Source organism: Thalia democratica, chromosome 1 (genome assembly GCF_965202585.1).
Source record: "Thalia democratica chromosome 1, ktThaDemo2.hap1.1, whole genome shotgun sequence".
Taxonomy (NCBI): Eukaryota; Metazoa; Chordata; class Thaliacea; order Salpida; family Salpidae; genus Thalia; species Thalia democratica.
In genome coordinates this window covers 53,388,402-53,406,214 of record NC_139165.1, presented here as the reverse complement: position 1 = coordinate 53,406,214, position 17,813 = coordinate 53,388,402, and the positions used below count along the sequence as shown (strand labels likewise).

At 26.6% G+C, this 17,813-nt stretch overlaps 1 protein-coding gene across 1 annotated transcript; it reads left to right on the top strand.

The window, feature by feature from the left end:
• The first annotated feature begins 424 nt into the window (after positions 1-424).
• Positions 425-2,650, top strand: LOC145849109 (autophagy-related protein 16-1-like). The gene has a single exon (XM_082954193.1). The coding sequence runs from the start codon at positions 432-434 to the stop codon at positions 2,241-2,243; it is 1,812 nt and encodes a 603-aa protein (XP_082810319.1). The 5' UTR covers positions 425-431; the 3' UTR covers positions 2,244-2,650.
• The last annotated feature ends 15,163 nt before the right edge of the window (positions 2,651-17,813 follow it).

The window sequence follows — 17,813 nt, the reverse complement described above, 5'->3', positions numbered from 1 at the left end:
AGGGGGGTCAATCACCCTTTTCACAATTTAGTCTTATTTTATTGAGTTGTAACTCATTTATGAGTTGCTTTTTGCATATTTTTAAGCTCAAAATATTTTTGAGATAAAGCTGGTTGAAGTCGGAGACTACAAAAGTACTAAACAAGAACCCAAATACCTAAAATGACTTCTAATAGGGATTATCCTTACTTTGAAAAATGTCAGGCTAAATTGGTCTCAGTCAGGCTAAATGAAAAAAATTTCGCGCACAAACCCTGTAATACTTCTAATGTATATTGAAGTATTTTATGTATCTTACGTATTTATTTTATTAATTTATTCTTTTATTTATTACTTATTGTACAAGTTGACTGTTTAAAACTTTAATTTACATGCATATTTACAAGTGTAACAAAGAGCTTATTGAAAATTTGCTTCTAGAAAATAGAATAATGACTAACTTCGACTACAAACAAAATATATTAAATCAACTTATAAAAAGAAATGAAACTTACAATCAATTCACATCCATTATATCATGTTGTGAACACTATAGTGTTGAAAATCATAAACTAAGAGATTCCAACAAAGCTTTACAAATTGAAAATAACCGTCTTGCAGAAGAGAACACTAATCTTAAATCTTTCTCTAGCAAGTCTAATGTATCACAAGTAGATCGGTCTGAACAAGTTGCTAATCTTGAACAAAATATAATTAAAACCCAGGCTGAACTTGTTGAAATACAAAGAACAAAAGGAGCTAGAATTCAACAAATTGCAGATCTTAACATAGCTCTTAGAGAAATACAGCAAGAAAATAAAAATTTAGCTGATAGTCTTGAGTCAGTTCAAGGTCAGTTAAAAACACTTGCCTCAAGTAATGCTACTTTTGAAGCCCAATTAAGTTCAGAAAAAGCTGCTATGGACTTAGTGCAGAATGAATACACTGCGTTATTAGCATCCAATACTTCAACAGAAGAAAAATTGAGAGTTAAAGAAAGTGAGTTTAATGATATTACAGAACGCTACCTAAAACTTAAAAATGAACATGCAAACATAGTTAACAATGATAATGACAGATTTAAACCAGTTTCAAATGCTCAAACTAAAAAAGAACTAGCAGAAGCAATGCAAGATGTTACTACAAGTGTTTCCCAAAATAGTTTACTTAAAAATCAACAACCTAAAACTACATCTGAAGTTGAACAATCTTCAAGCCAAAATTTCATCAAAAAATTTACAGATCTGTTTAATAGAGGAACAAGGATTGAACATCAAATTGCTAAAGATGATCAAAAACAGCCTATGAGAATTAGGTATGGTTCTAATTTTGATTGTTATCCAGACAAGGTAGATATAAAATGGAAAGCTCATGAAAGTGAAGTATCTTCTTTACGCTCATCAATTAGTGGTGGGAGTATTCTAGCAACTGGTGGTTTTGATAAAATGTTACATATATGGAATTTTGTTGGAAATCAAGCAAGATTGCAGTCAACATTAAGAGGGTGTAATGGGGGTATAACATCAATAGACTTTGACCCAAGTGAGCAGCTTTTATGTGCAAGTTCTAATGACTGTGCTGCTCGTATTTGGCATATGAATACACAGAGGTTAAGACTAACACTCACAGGTCATGATGGTAAAGTTTGTACAGCAAAGTTTTTAGGGGCAACTCAGAGGCTTGCTACTGGAGGTCATGATAGAACAGTTAAAGTATGGGATGCCCGTTCTGGTGCGTGTCTTCAAACTTTTGCTGTAGGAAGCACATGTACTGATCTTATTTCTGCTGACCAGTTAGATTGCATTGTTTCTGGGCACTTTGACAAAAAGCTCAGAGTCTGGGATGCTAGGTCCAATCATCGAACTTGCATTAATGAAATCTCTGTTGGTGGTCGAGTCACATGCGTGGACATGCCAATGGAATCTGATCACACTTTAGTGTGTTGTACAAAAGATCACACTCTTGAGCTTGTTGACTTGCGCAAGAGACAAGTTGTCAATGTGTTCAGAGATGATTCCTTTAAAGTCAGTAATGATTTAACAAGGTGTGCATTTTCACCAGGTGCTAATTACCTTGCAGTAGGTTCAACAGATGGTTCTGTGATAACTTGGAATGCTAAAAATTTTAGTGCGCCACCATCAATAAACTTTGGGCCCCATAAAGATCCTGTATGGAGTTGCAACTGGCGCAGTGGAAAACTTGTTACATCAGACAGAAACAGGTGTTGTGCTGTTTGGACATCTAATTCTCTATCATTGTCATAAAGTTTTAAAAAAACTGGATGTTAATTAGTACTTTATAGTATCAAATATATACTTATTATACTCTAGTTTTCTAAAATTAGAAATTATTTAACTAAATATATTTAAAATTAAGATTAAAATTATGGAAAGTTTTTTAAATAAATTTCAATTTTTTATTAAGATTATCTTAATTTTACAAGAAGACTTTAAAATAATATATTATTAGTACATTTTTTAGTCTTTGAAGGTTTTTTCTATTTTCTTAAAAAATAATTCCATTCATGTTTTTTATGATAGTAGATTATGCTATAAAGTTTTATCCAATTTTGATGCATCTATTAACTTTAATGGTTTTCAAACAAGTTCTTTTAAAAATTAAAAAAAAAGCAATGCTTATATTAATGTAATCAAATTTCTCAATTAAACAGTATCTATATATTCAGTTTTAATTTAATATCATTGCTATATTTCATACCCTAAAACCAGTTTGATAATTATTCTTTAATTTTGCTCAAGTGAAAGAAAACAGTTACGTAAACTAAATAACTGCTTATGCAATTTTGTTTTACATTGATATTTGATAAAATGTTTCATTTTAAAACTTGTAATATTATACACTATCAGACTAAAGTACTCAATTTTTTTTTCTATTCAATAAAAATATTACAACTAAAAATGATAACTTCAAAATACTTTTTTTACTTAGTTTATAACAAAACGATACAATAAAAAAGTAGTATGCGTTAACATTTTGGTACATTAATGTTTAAAATGGCTGTACTTATGATCCTGTAGGTTAACTCTTACTAGTTTTTAAAAGTTTTTGAATCTTCTTCTTTAGACTACTTAGATATTGTGTTAAAAGATGTGTAGAAAAAACAAAGTCGTTTTGTTTATAGTCATGTTTAAGTCTCATTAAATTGGTTATTTTAAAATAATAGTTTTAAATAAATAATAATTGAAATGCATTTTTCAATGTAACTCGTTAACTCCAGTTAGTTTATGTTTACTCAAGCAATTTTTTTGTTGCACAAAGGTGTCAAGTCTGTTTATATTCCCGAGAAGATTTATTTCTGTTATATATAAAGTTTGTAATTAGAAACATTTTTTAATTGGTTTTTGATTTTTAATTTTTTAAGTTATTTTTTAAGTTTAATTGTGTTTGTACTTTTATGTTTCTTCAATTTGTTTGTTAGATTCGTTTGAAACAACAATTTAAAAGTGTATTATTTTATAAAAATGAAAAAAAATCATTTTTTTTGCCAGTTCTGCACATGCAGTATTTCACGTCATCAGTTTTTTCAAGTCATCTCTCGCGAATTTACGCACATTGTGTTCACAGAAAAAGTGCGTAACTAAACGATAGGTAGCAAATATACCTACTATATTTGCTTTTTCTTATATTTGATTAACAAATACTACTGCGTACAATTGTTAATTGCGTTTGACTTATTTTTTCTGTTTTGCTTGTTGTTTGCAGTGTGAGGTCACGACTTGCTTTAGTTTATAAAATTTAAATCAATTTTGTAATGTATTTCGAAAAAGGTAAATTAAATAATTTGTTAAAGCTTCTAAAACTTTTTGCTAAAGTCTGATACGTATTAAATAGTATTGCGCTTATAAAAATACACTAGTTATTTAAAAATTATAAAATGGAACTTAGTTAAAATTAATATTAATTTTATTAAATGGTTTGATTAAAACTCATTTTGTAAATATCTGAACTATGTAGCTGTAGATACAAGCTGAAAATTGAAATGTGCAAAGAGAAATTTTGCTGATATTGTACCAGACTTCAATATTAAATTCGACTTTTTTGAATATTCTAAAATGCGTAACTAAACGAGAGTGAGGAGTTCGTAGATTCGCGAGAGGTGATTGTACTTTAGATTTTACTGTTTTGAAAAAGTATATTTTATAAATTGTCATAAACATAAAGTGCGTAAGCATGAATATATAGTCGTGCTCTTAAAAATTTTAGATAAAAGTTAATTAATATATAAGTGTATAAGAAAATAGACTTACGTCAGAGGATTTAATAAAGAATTTTAATAAACTCCGTATATCATTTTACCACTCAATCTAGTGTTAATTTTTGCTTCAAAGAGTGGCAAACTACTTGGATTGAGACAATATTTTTAGTTTATAAACCTAAACTTCTGTCAATTATTTGAAATAAAATCCCACAATTCTTTCTTGTTGTTTAAAATAACCTATTTAATAATTCTTGTCTTATAGTAACTAGTACAGTATTCTGCTGGTTGACTTCGCACTTGATGCAAAAATTCAAATTGCATTTAAACAAAAAAAAACAGAATTAAGTTATACTTAATGTATAAAAAATATAAATAACTAGTAACAACTTCTGAACACAAAATTAAAATATATTCGATACCGAAATATTAAAACATGAAATTAAAAAAAAAAATTTGATTTGAACTTTGAATATTTTAGATTTTGTCTTTCAAATTTAGGTTACTGAGGATTTATGTTTCTAACAACAGAAGTGGTGATGCACGAGCACAAGAAACGTCGATTATAATAATTTTCAAAGTGACGTCTTAAACTGAGATTCCAGTGTCTTTGTCGTAAGGAATAGCTTATATTTCAATATAAAGTATTTATAGAACAGAACTTGTTGAAATGCTAATATAATTAATTATAAGAAAAAAATTATGGAAAAGAAACTGAACAAAAGTTGTAAATTGAAATAAAGTTGATGGGCGTTTAAGTAACAAACTAAATTGAGATTCCAGTATCTTTATCGTAAGGATTAACCTTCAATTTCATGTAGTAGGTTTTTCTTAAGAATAAGAACTTCGCTGAGGTCCCGCCTGCAGTTGAGTCCGTACTTTTGAAGTATGTTCGGAAAGTGAATTACAGTGACAAACTTCTGAATTGCTGTGTTAACTTAAACTATTTATTTATCTAATGTTAAATCAAATAGACACTAACTCATATAAACTTTAGAAAGTAAATGTTAATAATTTTTAGCTAAACGATAACGGTGTTTATCTCAAACAACTACAAAAACTACTATACTAAATTTTAACTACTGTGTATTCTATAAATCTTAAAATTGTTTTTATTCTTTTATACTAATGTCGCAAAACCCTTAATATCAAACTCTTTTTAATTTTTTGGAAACTTCTTTTTTTTTGTATATGCTCAATTTTTATGTAGTTTCATAACTTATCAATTATAAAAAATTTAAATTTGTCGCTTGAATATTTTTTTTTCTGAAACAATATTTGAGATAGTTTTTATACAGTTACTTTCCAGCCAATATTTATCTGTTCAATCATTTCCTGAAACAAAGTATTGCTAAAATTATTTACATATAACATCACGTATAGTTACGCTAGTAATATAAGTGTTTCAGAATATAATGACTATCCATTAAAACTTAGTTATTCTGGATTCATACGCGTCAGACTAAATCATTTTTTGCAGCAATATTGGCAACAAGGTAGTTTTTGTTAGTTTAAATGCTTAAATTTTTAAGAGTTTTGAAAATAGTTTTCTTTGAGCAGAATATTAGAATGAGCTTTTTATAAACACAACATTATTGTTTGTAGTATAAAATAACTGTAGACAATTTTGGCAAGGCTTCCGGGTTTGTCATTAAAGATACTAGAAAATTAATGAAACTTAAATTATTTTTTAAACAAAACTTAATCTAGATTGAAATATCTTGTTAGAAGAAATGTTACCAGACTTATACTAATAGCAGTCTCAAACAACTTTGTATTATGCAAATTTTTAAAAAAAACTAGGTTTGTTTTAAACTTTAAAAAAAGGATATATTTAAATTAAAAAAAAAAAGATTAAGTAAGCGAGCATTCTGAAAATAAATGTTAAACATGTATGTAGTAGTTAAATCTCAAATTAAGTCACAACAAATCAGTTCTTTAATATTTTTAGTGGGCCGTATCTAATAAAGTAGTTTGAAATTTATTTAAAAAATACTTCATATTATTTGCAAGCTACACAGTCATACAACTAAATAATCTATACTACACCGTTTCATCTGATAAAAATGCCAACTGGGTGCTGGCAAAGAAGGGTTAGGAAAGTGTCAGTCTAAATAGGGACATGACAGTCTAAAATTGGAAAAATTTTCCGTACGAACCCTGGTAATATTTGAACGACACAACTTGTACTTGTTTGAGAATTCTCTAGAATGAAAAAATTAAAAACTTAAGTGTGATTATATGCTAGCAGAACAATCCTATTAAGTTGTAATGTAAACAACTCTTGGGGAATAATGTTATTTTTTATTTTAAGCAATTATTGTAGTCTCTAAACCAGGGTTTCCCAAACTTTTTTTTTAAATGGCCCCTTTTAATTAAAATTAAAAAGGCTATTGCCCCCTCCAACAAGACTACTCAAAAATCTACCATTCAAAACACCTAAGACCTTCTTTTTTGCTCTTCATCTGCAACTATAGAATATCGAGTGCAAGTTTCAACATTCTAGGACTGCCCAAAATTTTAAAATCGCTTCCCTTTCGCCCCATTACTATTTTTTGCCCGCGACTTACTGAAATCGCCCCCAGGGGCGATTTCGCTCACTTTGTAAACCCTGCTCTAAACAAACGGCTAAGCTTAAATTATGTTGTTGTAAATATGTTTGATACTGTTTAAGTTGGACTTATATAAAATTTACTTTTTATACTTTATTAAGTTCAAGAACTAAAAAAAATAAACCAAATTTGGTCCATAATGAATAGCAAATTAGATCAAAATTTTGTTATATAAATACAAATTATCTAAACTTACATCAGTAAATATTTAGTTTGATAACGGTTTGTACAAACTTCAAATCCACATAATTATAACAAGAGTTATTGCATATTTCCTTTTTTCTTTAAAATTAAACTAAAAAACTAATAAGTTATGATTGTTTACTGTCTTTCAAAAATTTTATGAGAAATTAGCTTTTTGAAAAACAATCTAAATGAAATAAATTTATCTTTGTTACTCATTTTATATCTAAAATAGCATAGTTTGAGAAAAATCTTGAAAACTGTAATAAAAATACGTAAAAAATTAGAAAATAATAAATTATATCACGAACGAGCAGATAAAAGAATATTACTTTCCACATTATTTGGAAATACATAAAAAAATTCTTTTTAAACCAATATATATAGTTAATAAACTTAAAAACACTTTGCTAAATTTTTGTACATATTCTAAAAAATATTATTGAAATAAAAAATAACTCCAACAGTTTCTTCTGATATGATGTGATAGAAACTAAACTATCATACGTTATAAAAAAGTTAGAGCCAAACAATGCTAGTGGTGAGGATGTGATATCAGTTTAAATTCTTACAAAAATAAACTTTATTGTATCTGAAGTAATATTTAGTGAATTAATTAATCTGAAACTAAATTAAGACAAGTATACAAGTAACTTAAAACTAGCAAAAGTAATACCAATATTCAAGTTATGATCAAAAACATTACCAGGAAACTACAATCCAATTTTAATCTTAACAAAGTTAAGCAAAGTTATAAAAAAGTTTTATATAACCTTTTAGACAGGTTTTTTCCCAAATAAAATATCTTAAACAATTCCTAAATCGGATTCAGAGAAGTCCATTCTACAAACTTAGCTTAGTCTGAATTATTTTATAGGAGTTTTATCTACATTTTATAACGGTAGTATGTGCAGTTTCAGTAATTCTAAGTATATATTTGATAAAGTATGTAAAGAAGTTTTGTTAGATAAATTAGAATGCTATGGTATAAGGAGAAAGTAAGTTTTTTGTTGATACCATACCTAACTGAAAGGAAATAGTTTGTGAATTTCGAGGGTACGTTTCAGCTTGCGAAAACATTGATGTTGGAGTGCCAGAAAGATCAGTCTTAGGAATTTTATAGTTTTTATTTTCTAATAAGTATTAATAATTTACAGAACAATAACAGTTTAAAAATTAAAAGTTTTGCGGATGAAACGTTATTCTTTACAAGTTCAAAACAAAACACATCTGTACAGTCCCAACCTTATTTCGGAAAATTAAAATAGTTCAGACTGGCTTCTTGTTAACAGAGTTAAGTTAAATGTTGACAAAACAAGATGCATTCTTTTTTATTCAGCAAGAAACAAAATATTTTTGAAAGACGTAAGTATTAATGGAAAGGTAGGTAAGACAATTATAAAAAGAATAAACGGTTATAAATTTTTAATACTGTAATGGACCACAATCTTAAATATACGCAACAAGTAGAAACATAAAAAACTAAGTATCAAAAACGATTCGTGTATTGTATGAAACGATGTCAATAAAACCAGGTCAAAAACATTGTTACGGCTTCTTAATATTTTAAAACTCACTTCATTATAACTTTATTTTATAACTTATAAAAAGTGTGTAAGACAACATATTAACAATCAGCCAAAGACAATTAGCATAGCAACTTGAAATGTAATGAAAATATCTTAAATATCAGAGCATTTAATTAAAATCCTTTTTGTGGAAACAATTATAATGAAATGAATTTTAAATATTTATAAGCTGTAACAATATTTTTGACTTGGTCAAAATTGAAGCAATACACATTAATTTAAATAAACCAAAATTATGTAAGCAGAAAGACTTTGATTATTTATTACCCTTGCTTAGTTAATTATTGCTCTTAAGTTATATTTAATCATATTTATTTAGAATTTTGATTACTTTTTTTGTTTTGTGTTTTGCTTGATTAACTAGTTTCTGATGCAATTATAAAGCTATACAAGTTTAAAACTTTCTTTATTTTGTAACATTTGTATCACACTAATGAAAATTTGTTTAAATATATTTGTATTTAGTTAAAGACTTTGTTTGTTATTCAATCAAGTAAAATAGCATACTAATGTTTAAAAAATATATGTATTTAATATTTAACTCACTCTTTATGAGTCACATTAGATACGGTTTGAGATGCAGGGGGTAGAGAAGACTAGACTCAAAGAAGTCGATGGGAACGGGTCAAATATGCATTAAGGGCAAAATATGCACGAAGGGTCATTTTTGCACGAAGACACTTTTGCAAGAAGAGACACTTTTGCACGAGAGTAAAAAAAATAATAGTTAACAAATTAAATTACCTACCAAGGATAAGGGTTAAAGTAGGGTTGGGCAAAGTACGGCCCGCGGAGTGAAAATGACCGGCCCCAGATGTTTTTAAAAGTTCAATAGAATCCGGCCCGCCAAGATCAATATTACAAAGTTTGTTTTAGTAAATTTTATAATATCAATATAATACTCAAGTCCAGAGTTGCTAAAAATAGATGATTCAAAATACTAAATAAAGAACTAGTATGTTTTAGCTTAAATTGTTACGCTTGAGTAGTTTTTAGTAAACGATTTATTATATTTATAAAATAAGTTTACTAATTCGGTCCAATGTTATAATAGGTATAGAGTTATAGTGCTTAATAAAAATTTGAAGTGTCTTACTTGAGAAACTTTTGTGAGTTAAATTAATTCTAAATAGTGATTAATCGGATCCATAAAATTAGTACCCGGTCGGATCTTTTTTTTTATTAGAACCCAGATCCTGATCTAACTTTAAAATTAATATCTGGCCGGATCCGAATAATACTTTAAAATTAGGATCCGGCTGGATCTGGATCTAGAAAGCCATTATCCGGTCGGATTTGGATATAGAATCCGGTAGATCACTAATTCGAAAAACCTGCCAAGGACTAAATTTTTCTGGATTCGGTCCGCCGATTGAAAACGTTGCCCGCCCCTAGGTTAGTTAGAGGTATCAGTAATAGTAAAAAAAAATCATATAAGTATTAAGAAAAAAAACAATAATAATATTAAAAAAAAGATACCGACTAGGGGTAAAAGTTAGTTGTAACAGAGATACTTAAAAAGGAACCAAATAAATAAAAGAAAAAAGAAGAAGAAAAAAAATTATACCAAGGGTAAGGTTAGGGGCAACAGTGATAGTAAAAGAAAATTAAAAAAAAACAACCCGTGTAAATGTGCTTTCGTACAAAAGTGCATATTTGACACCTACCCGAAGTCAATATATTTTTCAGCAAAGCTACTAGATGTATTTAACACAAAAAATATGATGGATATATAAAAAACCTAAAAATAACAAAAATAGTATTAAATGTTGAAGTTTGTTTTATTATGAGCTAGGTTTCTTTAATATACAAATTCAAATATGAATTTTTACCTTTTAGTTTCCAGTGTAAATTGAATGTTTTTTAAAAGTACATAATCATTTAATAATAATTTTTCAAATATACTTTTTATTACCAAGTTGCAACAAGCATGGACCGAAATTTCTTTCTTATCAGCGTAGTAAACAGTGTACTGATATCCTCAATGACTTAAAAGATTAGGATCATCTTTTAAGGTACTAAGTCGATCTAAGAATGTTTTACTAAAAGACCAGTTAAACGATAAAAAAGAAATACTGTTTTTATAATTTAGAATACATATTGAACGACAAAAAAAGCGCTCAGAACAGTTAGATAGGATATGGGTATCTTATTTTTATTCGTTTTAGGACTATTCCGATAATTACTACACCTAGGAATAGTCCTTGTCAAGTACATTATTGGATTCAGATGACATTGATCAGGTCTAGGTTGTAGCAAGTACTGAAATATTCTAATTATACATAGATTGTTACTAAAATTTCATTTAATAAGTTAATACTTCTTTTGTAAGGAATATTTACACAGTCTTTGACATAACTGCTTCAAAAATGTTAAACACTACAGTTAGTTTACAAGTTAAGTTATAATCAAAATGTGAATTAAAATACTTAGATAGTTTTTGTACTTTTTTTATTCTTATAAAAATATTATTGTAGTAAACTAATTCTAGTGTACTTTTTTATAAGGCTTATATAGTTTTAAATGAACCTATAGGTATATATTTAAAGCTATATTCTAAATACTTTATAAGAGATGAAAAGAGTATTTTATATTCTGGAAGCACATGGACTTTTTTTTCATGTTAAGTATTTCTGAATCAAATATCATACTGTGTTATGTTTTTCTTCTTATATATATTAATTTTGTATAACTGCAAGTTTTTAATGATCTGATACTTTCTTTGTTTTGTAACTCAAAATAGATAAAGTAAAAAGTTTGTGTGAAGCTCGTTGACCAAAAGGTCTTTATATAAACCAGGTCCCTTGACCAAAGTTTTTTTCGCGTTTATTTCTTTTTCGTCATGAATGTACTTACATTTTAATATCATTTATGCTACCACACTTTCAAGATAGCCAAGAGCGGTTCAAACCTTTGATAACGTTAATATTGTATAAATAAAAAAAAGTAAGCAGCGAAAATAACTGTAGTTTGATGTTTACAACTATATCTGGTAATGTGAATAATATTTGAAATATAAAGATTCTGATTTTTTGTTTTGATGTTTTATTATTTGAGTTTTGTTCTGTAATCATCTGACTTACATATGACGACAAACTATTAATTATGAACGATAAACTACTAATTTTGAAAATTACATTTGATTTTTGTGTTCGTAGGTGACACACAGCGAAATTGAAGTTTACTCCAAGTTTGATTGTTAATACTAAGTATGTTGAATAAACACTATTGTCAAAGGATCTGATGTATAGAAAGATCTTTCGGTTGTCGAGATACTTGCTAATGATTTATTTTGAGTTTTTTGAGCTATAAAATTAAAAAATACATTTATTTATAGCATTAAAAACTATACTTAAAAAAATATATATATAAAATAAAAATATTTTATTAAAAAACAAAAAAGAATATGTCGGTAAGCTTAGAATAATTTAAAACAAAAAAGTGGTATTTAAACGGTATATAGTTTTGTTTAAAACAAGGGTCGGCAGCTTTTTATAAGTATTGGGCCAGTTTTACTAGAAAAGCTTGCTCGCTGGCCGCACTTTATAGAAAAAAAATGTCTTGTGCAACGTAGTTATTAATAAAAACTTTATTAATCAATAAAAAGGTAATATTTAAAACCAAAAGTCTGATAAGACAAATACCAAAAAAGCACTACAACGTACTGGCTATTTAATTGGGAGCCTAAATGCAAATTTGTGTTTTATTGTTTTAAAAAAGTATGTCTTTAGCTGAACAATACATTGCAGGCCTACCCCTGGTTTAGAATAACTTTAATTTGTTATTGTAAATTATACAATATTATAAAATTTAAGGACTATTCCAACAACAATTTAACTTAAATTACTTGTTTAACTACTGGTTATAATATACTTTAAGTATAAAACTTAATTTCCACTTCTTATAGCTATAAATTTTGCAGGTTAGGAACTAAATTTAGTTAGTGTATGCATTTACTATTTATCGGTTCAGTATTTTACGCCAAAACACTACATTTACTTTACTTTCATTTACAAAAATAGTTTTTATAACAGAATAATCGTATAGTTTTTTTACTAGAGTATTTTTGAGTTAAAATCTATTTTATAAAAAAATATGCATAAACAAAATACTTTGTGATTTTAAGTATACTATTATGCACAAATATTTTTGCGCACTTGAGCAGACTTAAGTAGTAGGTTAAAGTGCAAGGACTTTTACAAATTAAGCTTTTTTGCGATGACTAATAAAAAATTACATAAAACGGAACAGACTTTTATTAATATCTTGTTTCTTAAAACTAATTACACGATACACGAGCGTTTTTACATCAAAACATTTTAGAATGTTAATTGTATATTACATAAACATTAGTTTTTTTATTTGATGTTAGAGAAAACCCTAAAATGTTTTTTTGAGTTAACTTTTAGTTTGTTTTTAAAAATATATATAATACTCTCACTAAAAAGCTACTCTATTTTGTAGAGTAAAGCGATTTTCTGCTTTTACTATTAAAAAAAAAAACAATTCACCCATTACAGCTATTATTCATTTTCTTTATGTAAATATTCTAGAATAAATAAAATATCAAAGTAATTTAAGTTTTTGTTGATATTGGGATATGCTGTACATACATCAAATTTTTGAAAAGCATCTAAAGTAATCAGTACTAAAACTTTTCAAACGTTTACTTAAAATTTTGAATAAACTATTTTTGCACGAAAATACTTTATTTAACTTACCATGTTTATATCAATATAATATAAACTACAGAGATTGTTAAAAGTAACTTAAATAAAATAAAAACATGCAAAAACATTGTACATTATTTATAATAATTGATTTAAGTACATTTAATATCATAAGTTTAAAGTTACGTTGAAGAACTCAACGCTGCCGTTAAAAAAACTTATACTTGTTTTAATCATTAAACTGTTTTATTTATTAACTAAAAAAATACCATACCGCCAGGTCACATAAAATAATACTTTTTGTGTTATTTCATGTTGTCTTTAAACTAGTTTTCTATAAAACTCCTAAATATCAATTTTTTCAAGAACTCTATCAAACTTACTTTGAAGAATTTCGCACTTGTATAAGAATTGGGAATTGCCAACGTATAAATATACTGCAATTTAATTATCACCAAAGTTAATTAGCCTACAGACAACAAAAGTATTTATGAAAACGTGTAATAATCCTTTTGTCTTACAGGCGTGATTTAACCACGTATACTTTTGTGCTCAAATTCTTTTGATAGTACTTACACATTACAACATGGTCAATTAGGTGTGCTATTTTCCTTAAAACTTTAATTAGTTTGCTTGTCTGTTATTAATCTTCCAATAGTATAAAAACTTAACACGAAAAATCGGCATACCGTGTCACGATTGACAAACAGTTGTTTCAAAATATTTTACTACTATAAAAAAAAAATTTACTTCAAAGTATTTTTGAATATATGTTAAAGTATAATAATATTAGTAAAAATTTTGCCTGGTCTTTTTTTTTTTGATAGAGTTTCAAAGATATTTTTAAAGTTCAAATACAAAAATATTCTTCATAGTTGATATCATTTTGACAAAAACATCCTTTAAAAACTGTGAGTTTAAAATTTTCAGTTGTAGTTTAAACTTTATACAAAAGTAAAACGAACATACATTTCTAATGGACAGGGATTTTATTTAAGTAGTTACGTGTTCACAAAGTTTAATGATTTAGAAACACGTTTTTGACTAAGTATTTTAAAAAAATACACATACAAACAACTATATTCTAAAAATATTTGATAGCAGCTTATGCACAATTTTTAGTAGTTTTTGCTGTGACCCGAAGCGGTTAGCATCGGAACGTGCATAAGTTTCCGGGTGAACGTTTTTGACTTGTTTCCACAATAAGAAACAACTTCAAAAAGTTATAACTAAAGCAGATTTTTATAATATTCTACTAACTAGTAAGTTGTCAAAAATGCATTAGAGGTTAAACTTAAAAGCGATGGAGGAAAAAAAAGTACATTTGTTTTAAGTATGCAATAAATGAGAATAATTTTGTTTTAAAATTACGAATAAAGTAAACTTATGGCTAGCGTTATTTTTTTTTTAAATTGTAGGTCACAAATAAGTTAAATTTTGTTTTAGATAATATGCAAATCATATACTACAAATCACCATTTTTAATTGTTTTGTTAATGTCACTATCGTGTTTTCACTAAGTTGAGAACAATTCAAAGTTGAAGTTTAGATCAGCGAAATTCGTCTTAAATGCCAGATCAAAGAAAGTTTTTGCAAATAGGTCAAATAAATTTCAATTATAATCAATAAACATGATATTTTATTGAACTGCTTAGAATGAAGTCACGTTTTTACGTCATTTTTCGAAATTTTTAATATAAAATAGTTATTATTGAACACTCAAGAAAATTTCATGCTAGTTAATTCAAGCCCATTTTCTGATCAAAGCATTAGAAATATGACTTAACAACAGGTCTAATATTACTTCCTTCGGATAGTTAGTAAAACCTCTGTTTTTATTTTCAACTATGAAAACAAATTCAAACTTTATTTCTACAACTATTGAACAATGTAGGTCATATTCAGGGTTCTTGCTAAAAAGATAAATATACCAACAATCAAAACAGGTCTTAGACACATTTTTATGAGAATTTCTCAATATTTGTACGTTTTTAAAAGTATTTGACATTTATATACGGTTACTATAAACGGCCCTTATTTAAAGTAATTTTAGTGCTTGAGGCAATGGTTCCAAATAGTATTGTATGGAAAGCTAAACTTTATGCGATAATAGTCACTTCATATTAAAATAAAACTTAGTGTTACGCTTGAATTTAATGTTTTTCAATATTTCTATGCTTAGTTTTTTGCGTTTAAATCAGTTCTAATTCGTTGAAAGAAAGATTAAGTATAAATACTCAAGAGTTTCAAAGCCGTAAGTGTTAGATAATAATTTAATGCGAAAGTTGTTTTAATTTAAGATTTTAATATTTATAAACTTGTTTATATAAAAAATTAAGTTTTTTAAAAACTTATGGTATAAAAATTAAAGATATCTTTAAATTGTATATGTAATTAAAACTTTTTTTGGGTACGATTTATTGTTAGACACAAACATAATAGTATAATATTTTTTTTACGCTCTAAAAAGTTAAACAATATCATGTACTTAAAAAAGTATATTTGTTTTACTTCTATAAGAACAACTTTGTGCTTAGAAATGTTCTCAAGTTTAGTGGTATTTCAGATATTCAAATATGCTTAACTTTGTTTTTACTGTATACAAAGTTCGTAGTAGCTTAAAGTTTGCTACAAATTTAAAGCAACGTGTATTTTTACATCTTAATCCATAGTAGTAGGGAAGCTTTGGTTTTACCATTTATAAATTGAGGTTCTTTTAAGTCTTACTCAATAGTTTGTTTCCGAGTATTTTAATTCTTTAAAGGTATTTTGTGCTATTCTTGTTGCTATATTTAAGCGAATTAAGATAAAGATTTAATCCGTACAACTTGAAGCGACAACTTTAAAATATTAAATCTAAAAAAAGTTGAATTTATATGTATTTTTTTGATGTACGTGTTAAAAAAAAAACTTATTAAATGTTTAACATAAAACTTTTCTCGATTTTTTATAGCTTACGATACAAAAAATTATATTGAAATACATTTTAAAACTTACTACTAATTTTTATCTAAATAGCTAGCTTTACAGTTTGTATGTATAAAGTAAGAAATCTAAAGTTTCTACTAATTTTTTTTTTATGTTTTTAAAAGTTTATTCTGCAAACAATGTTTCGCTTAAAGAGCTCGTCAGTGCTTATAATAAACAAAAAATTCAAAAATAAATAAATAAATTTTATGAAAATGGGTGAAAACTGGAAACAAAACTTGTTTACTATTTTCATTCATTTTGTTTTAGAGGTCATTAAATTGTGGCCCGCGGGCCATTTTTATCTACCAAAAATAAATTTGTAGTCCCGATTTACTTTTTTGCTTCACAAGTATATGAACAAAACAAGCAAATTTTATACTTTCATCAGAAACATTTTCAAATTACTTCAAATCCAAATCAGAGTAACCAGTAAGGCTAATTTGTAGACAATTTTTTTACAGGTCTGCTTCTAAATTTTTTAGTATAGTTTTCAAATTTCAAGGTAGTACGCGAAGGATGTTTTAATTCTGGTCTCAAAATATTTTTTTTTAGTAAATCCGGCCCATCTATAACAAAAGGCTGCTGGCTTCTGTTTATAAAAATAGTTGTAGTCTATTGAGCCTGCAAAATAATTTATCCACATAAAACAGAAGTCAGCAGCGTTTTATGTGTTTACGTTACTATAAAAGCTACTCGTTTGTATTAATTAAGTTTTATTGTTTGTTGTAGTGGTCATACTAAAAAAATTATTAACAATAAGCTAGTATGCATGCAGTACAAAGACACGTAAAATTTTTAAAAATAAGTAAGTTATTTGTTTGGAATTTTAGTAAATTAAAAAAGTTGTTTATGAAAAGATAGTTTTCGATGCTGAAGAAGTACTATTGCTTTTAGAAAATAATAAACAACAAAATATGTTTGAATGTTAATGAAATTTTTAACAAACTTATAAATTTATCAAATATAAAGTTTTGTTACTTTACCAAACTTTATTTCTTAGCTTATCTCTGTTCAAAGCAAAAATACTAAATTGCAATCGAAAAATAACTGTTGTTTATTTATTAAAGCAGTTAGGTAGTTTTTTATAATTTTAATCAGTAAACATATCTACTAACAAGTTTTAAATAATGCATAACCTCAAATTTGCAAGCCAAAACTTTAGAAATATATTAAAATCTGTTTATGAATTATTTTTCTTCAATATTGAGGCTTTCCATATATGATAAAACTTTTTTTAAGTGAAGTATTTATAAAAACTATGTTAAATTTATATACTTTAGTACTAATAAAACAATATCATCTTTAAATACAAAGTCTTCAGTTTGAACAAAAAACTTGACACTTAACAAAACTGTACGAATTCTCATTAATGCAAAAAATTACTAAGTCTTGTTAAAACTACTAAAGTCGTTTTTTATTCCTTTGCTCAAACTAAATTAAAATTTATTCTTTTAATTACTTATCAATGTTTAAAAAAGGTATATATTAAAGTGTGTGTATATAAGTTGTCTACTAATTTTTTTTATGAGATAAAGTTTAAAACAGAACGTAAATTATATCTATTTAGTAGACAATTTTTTTTTGTTTCAGATAG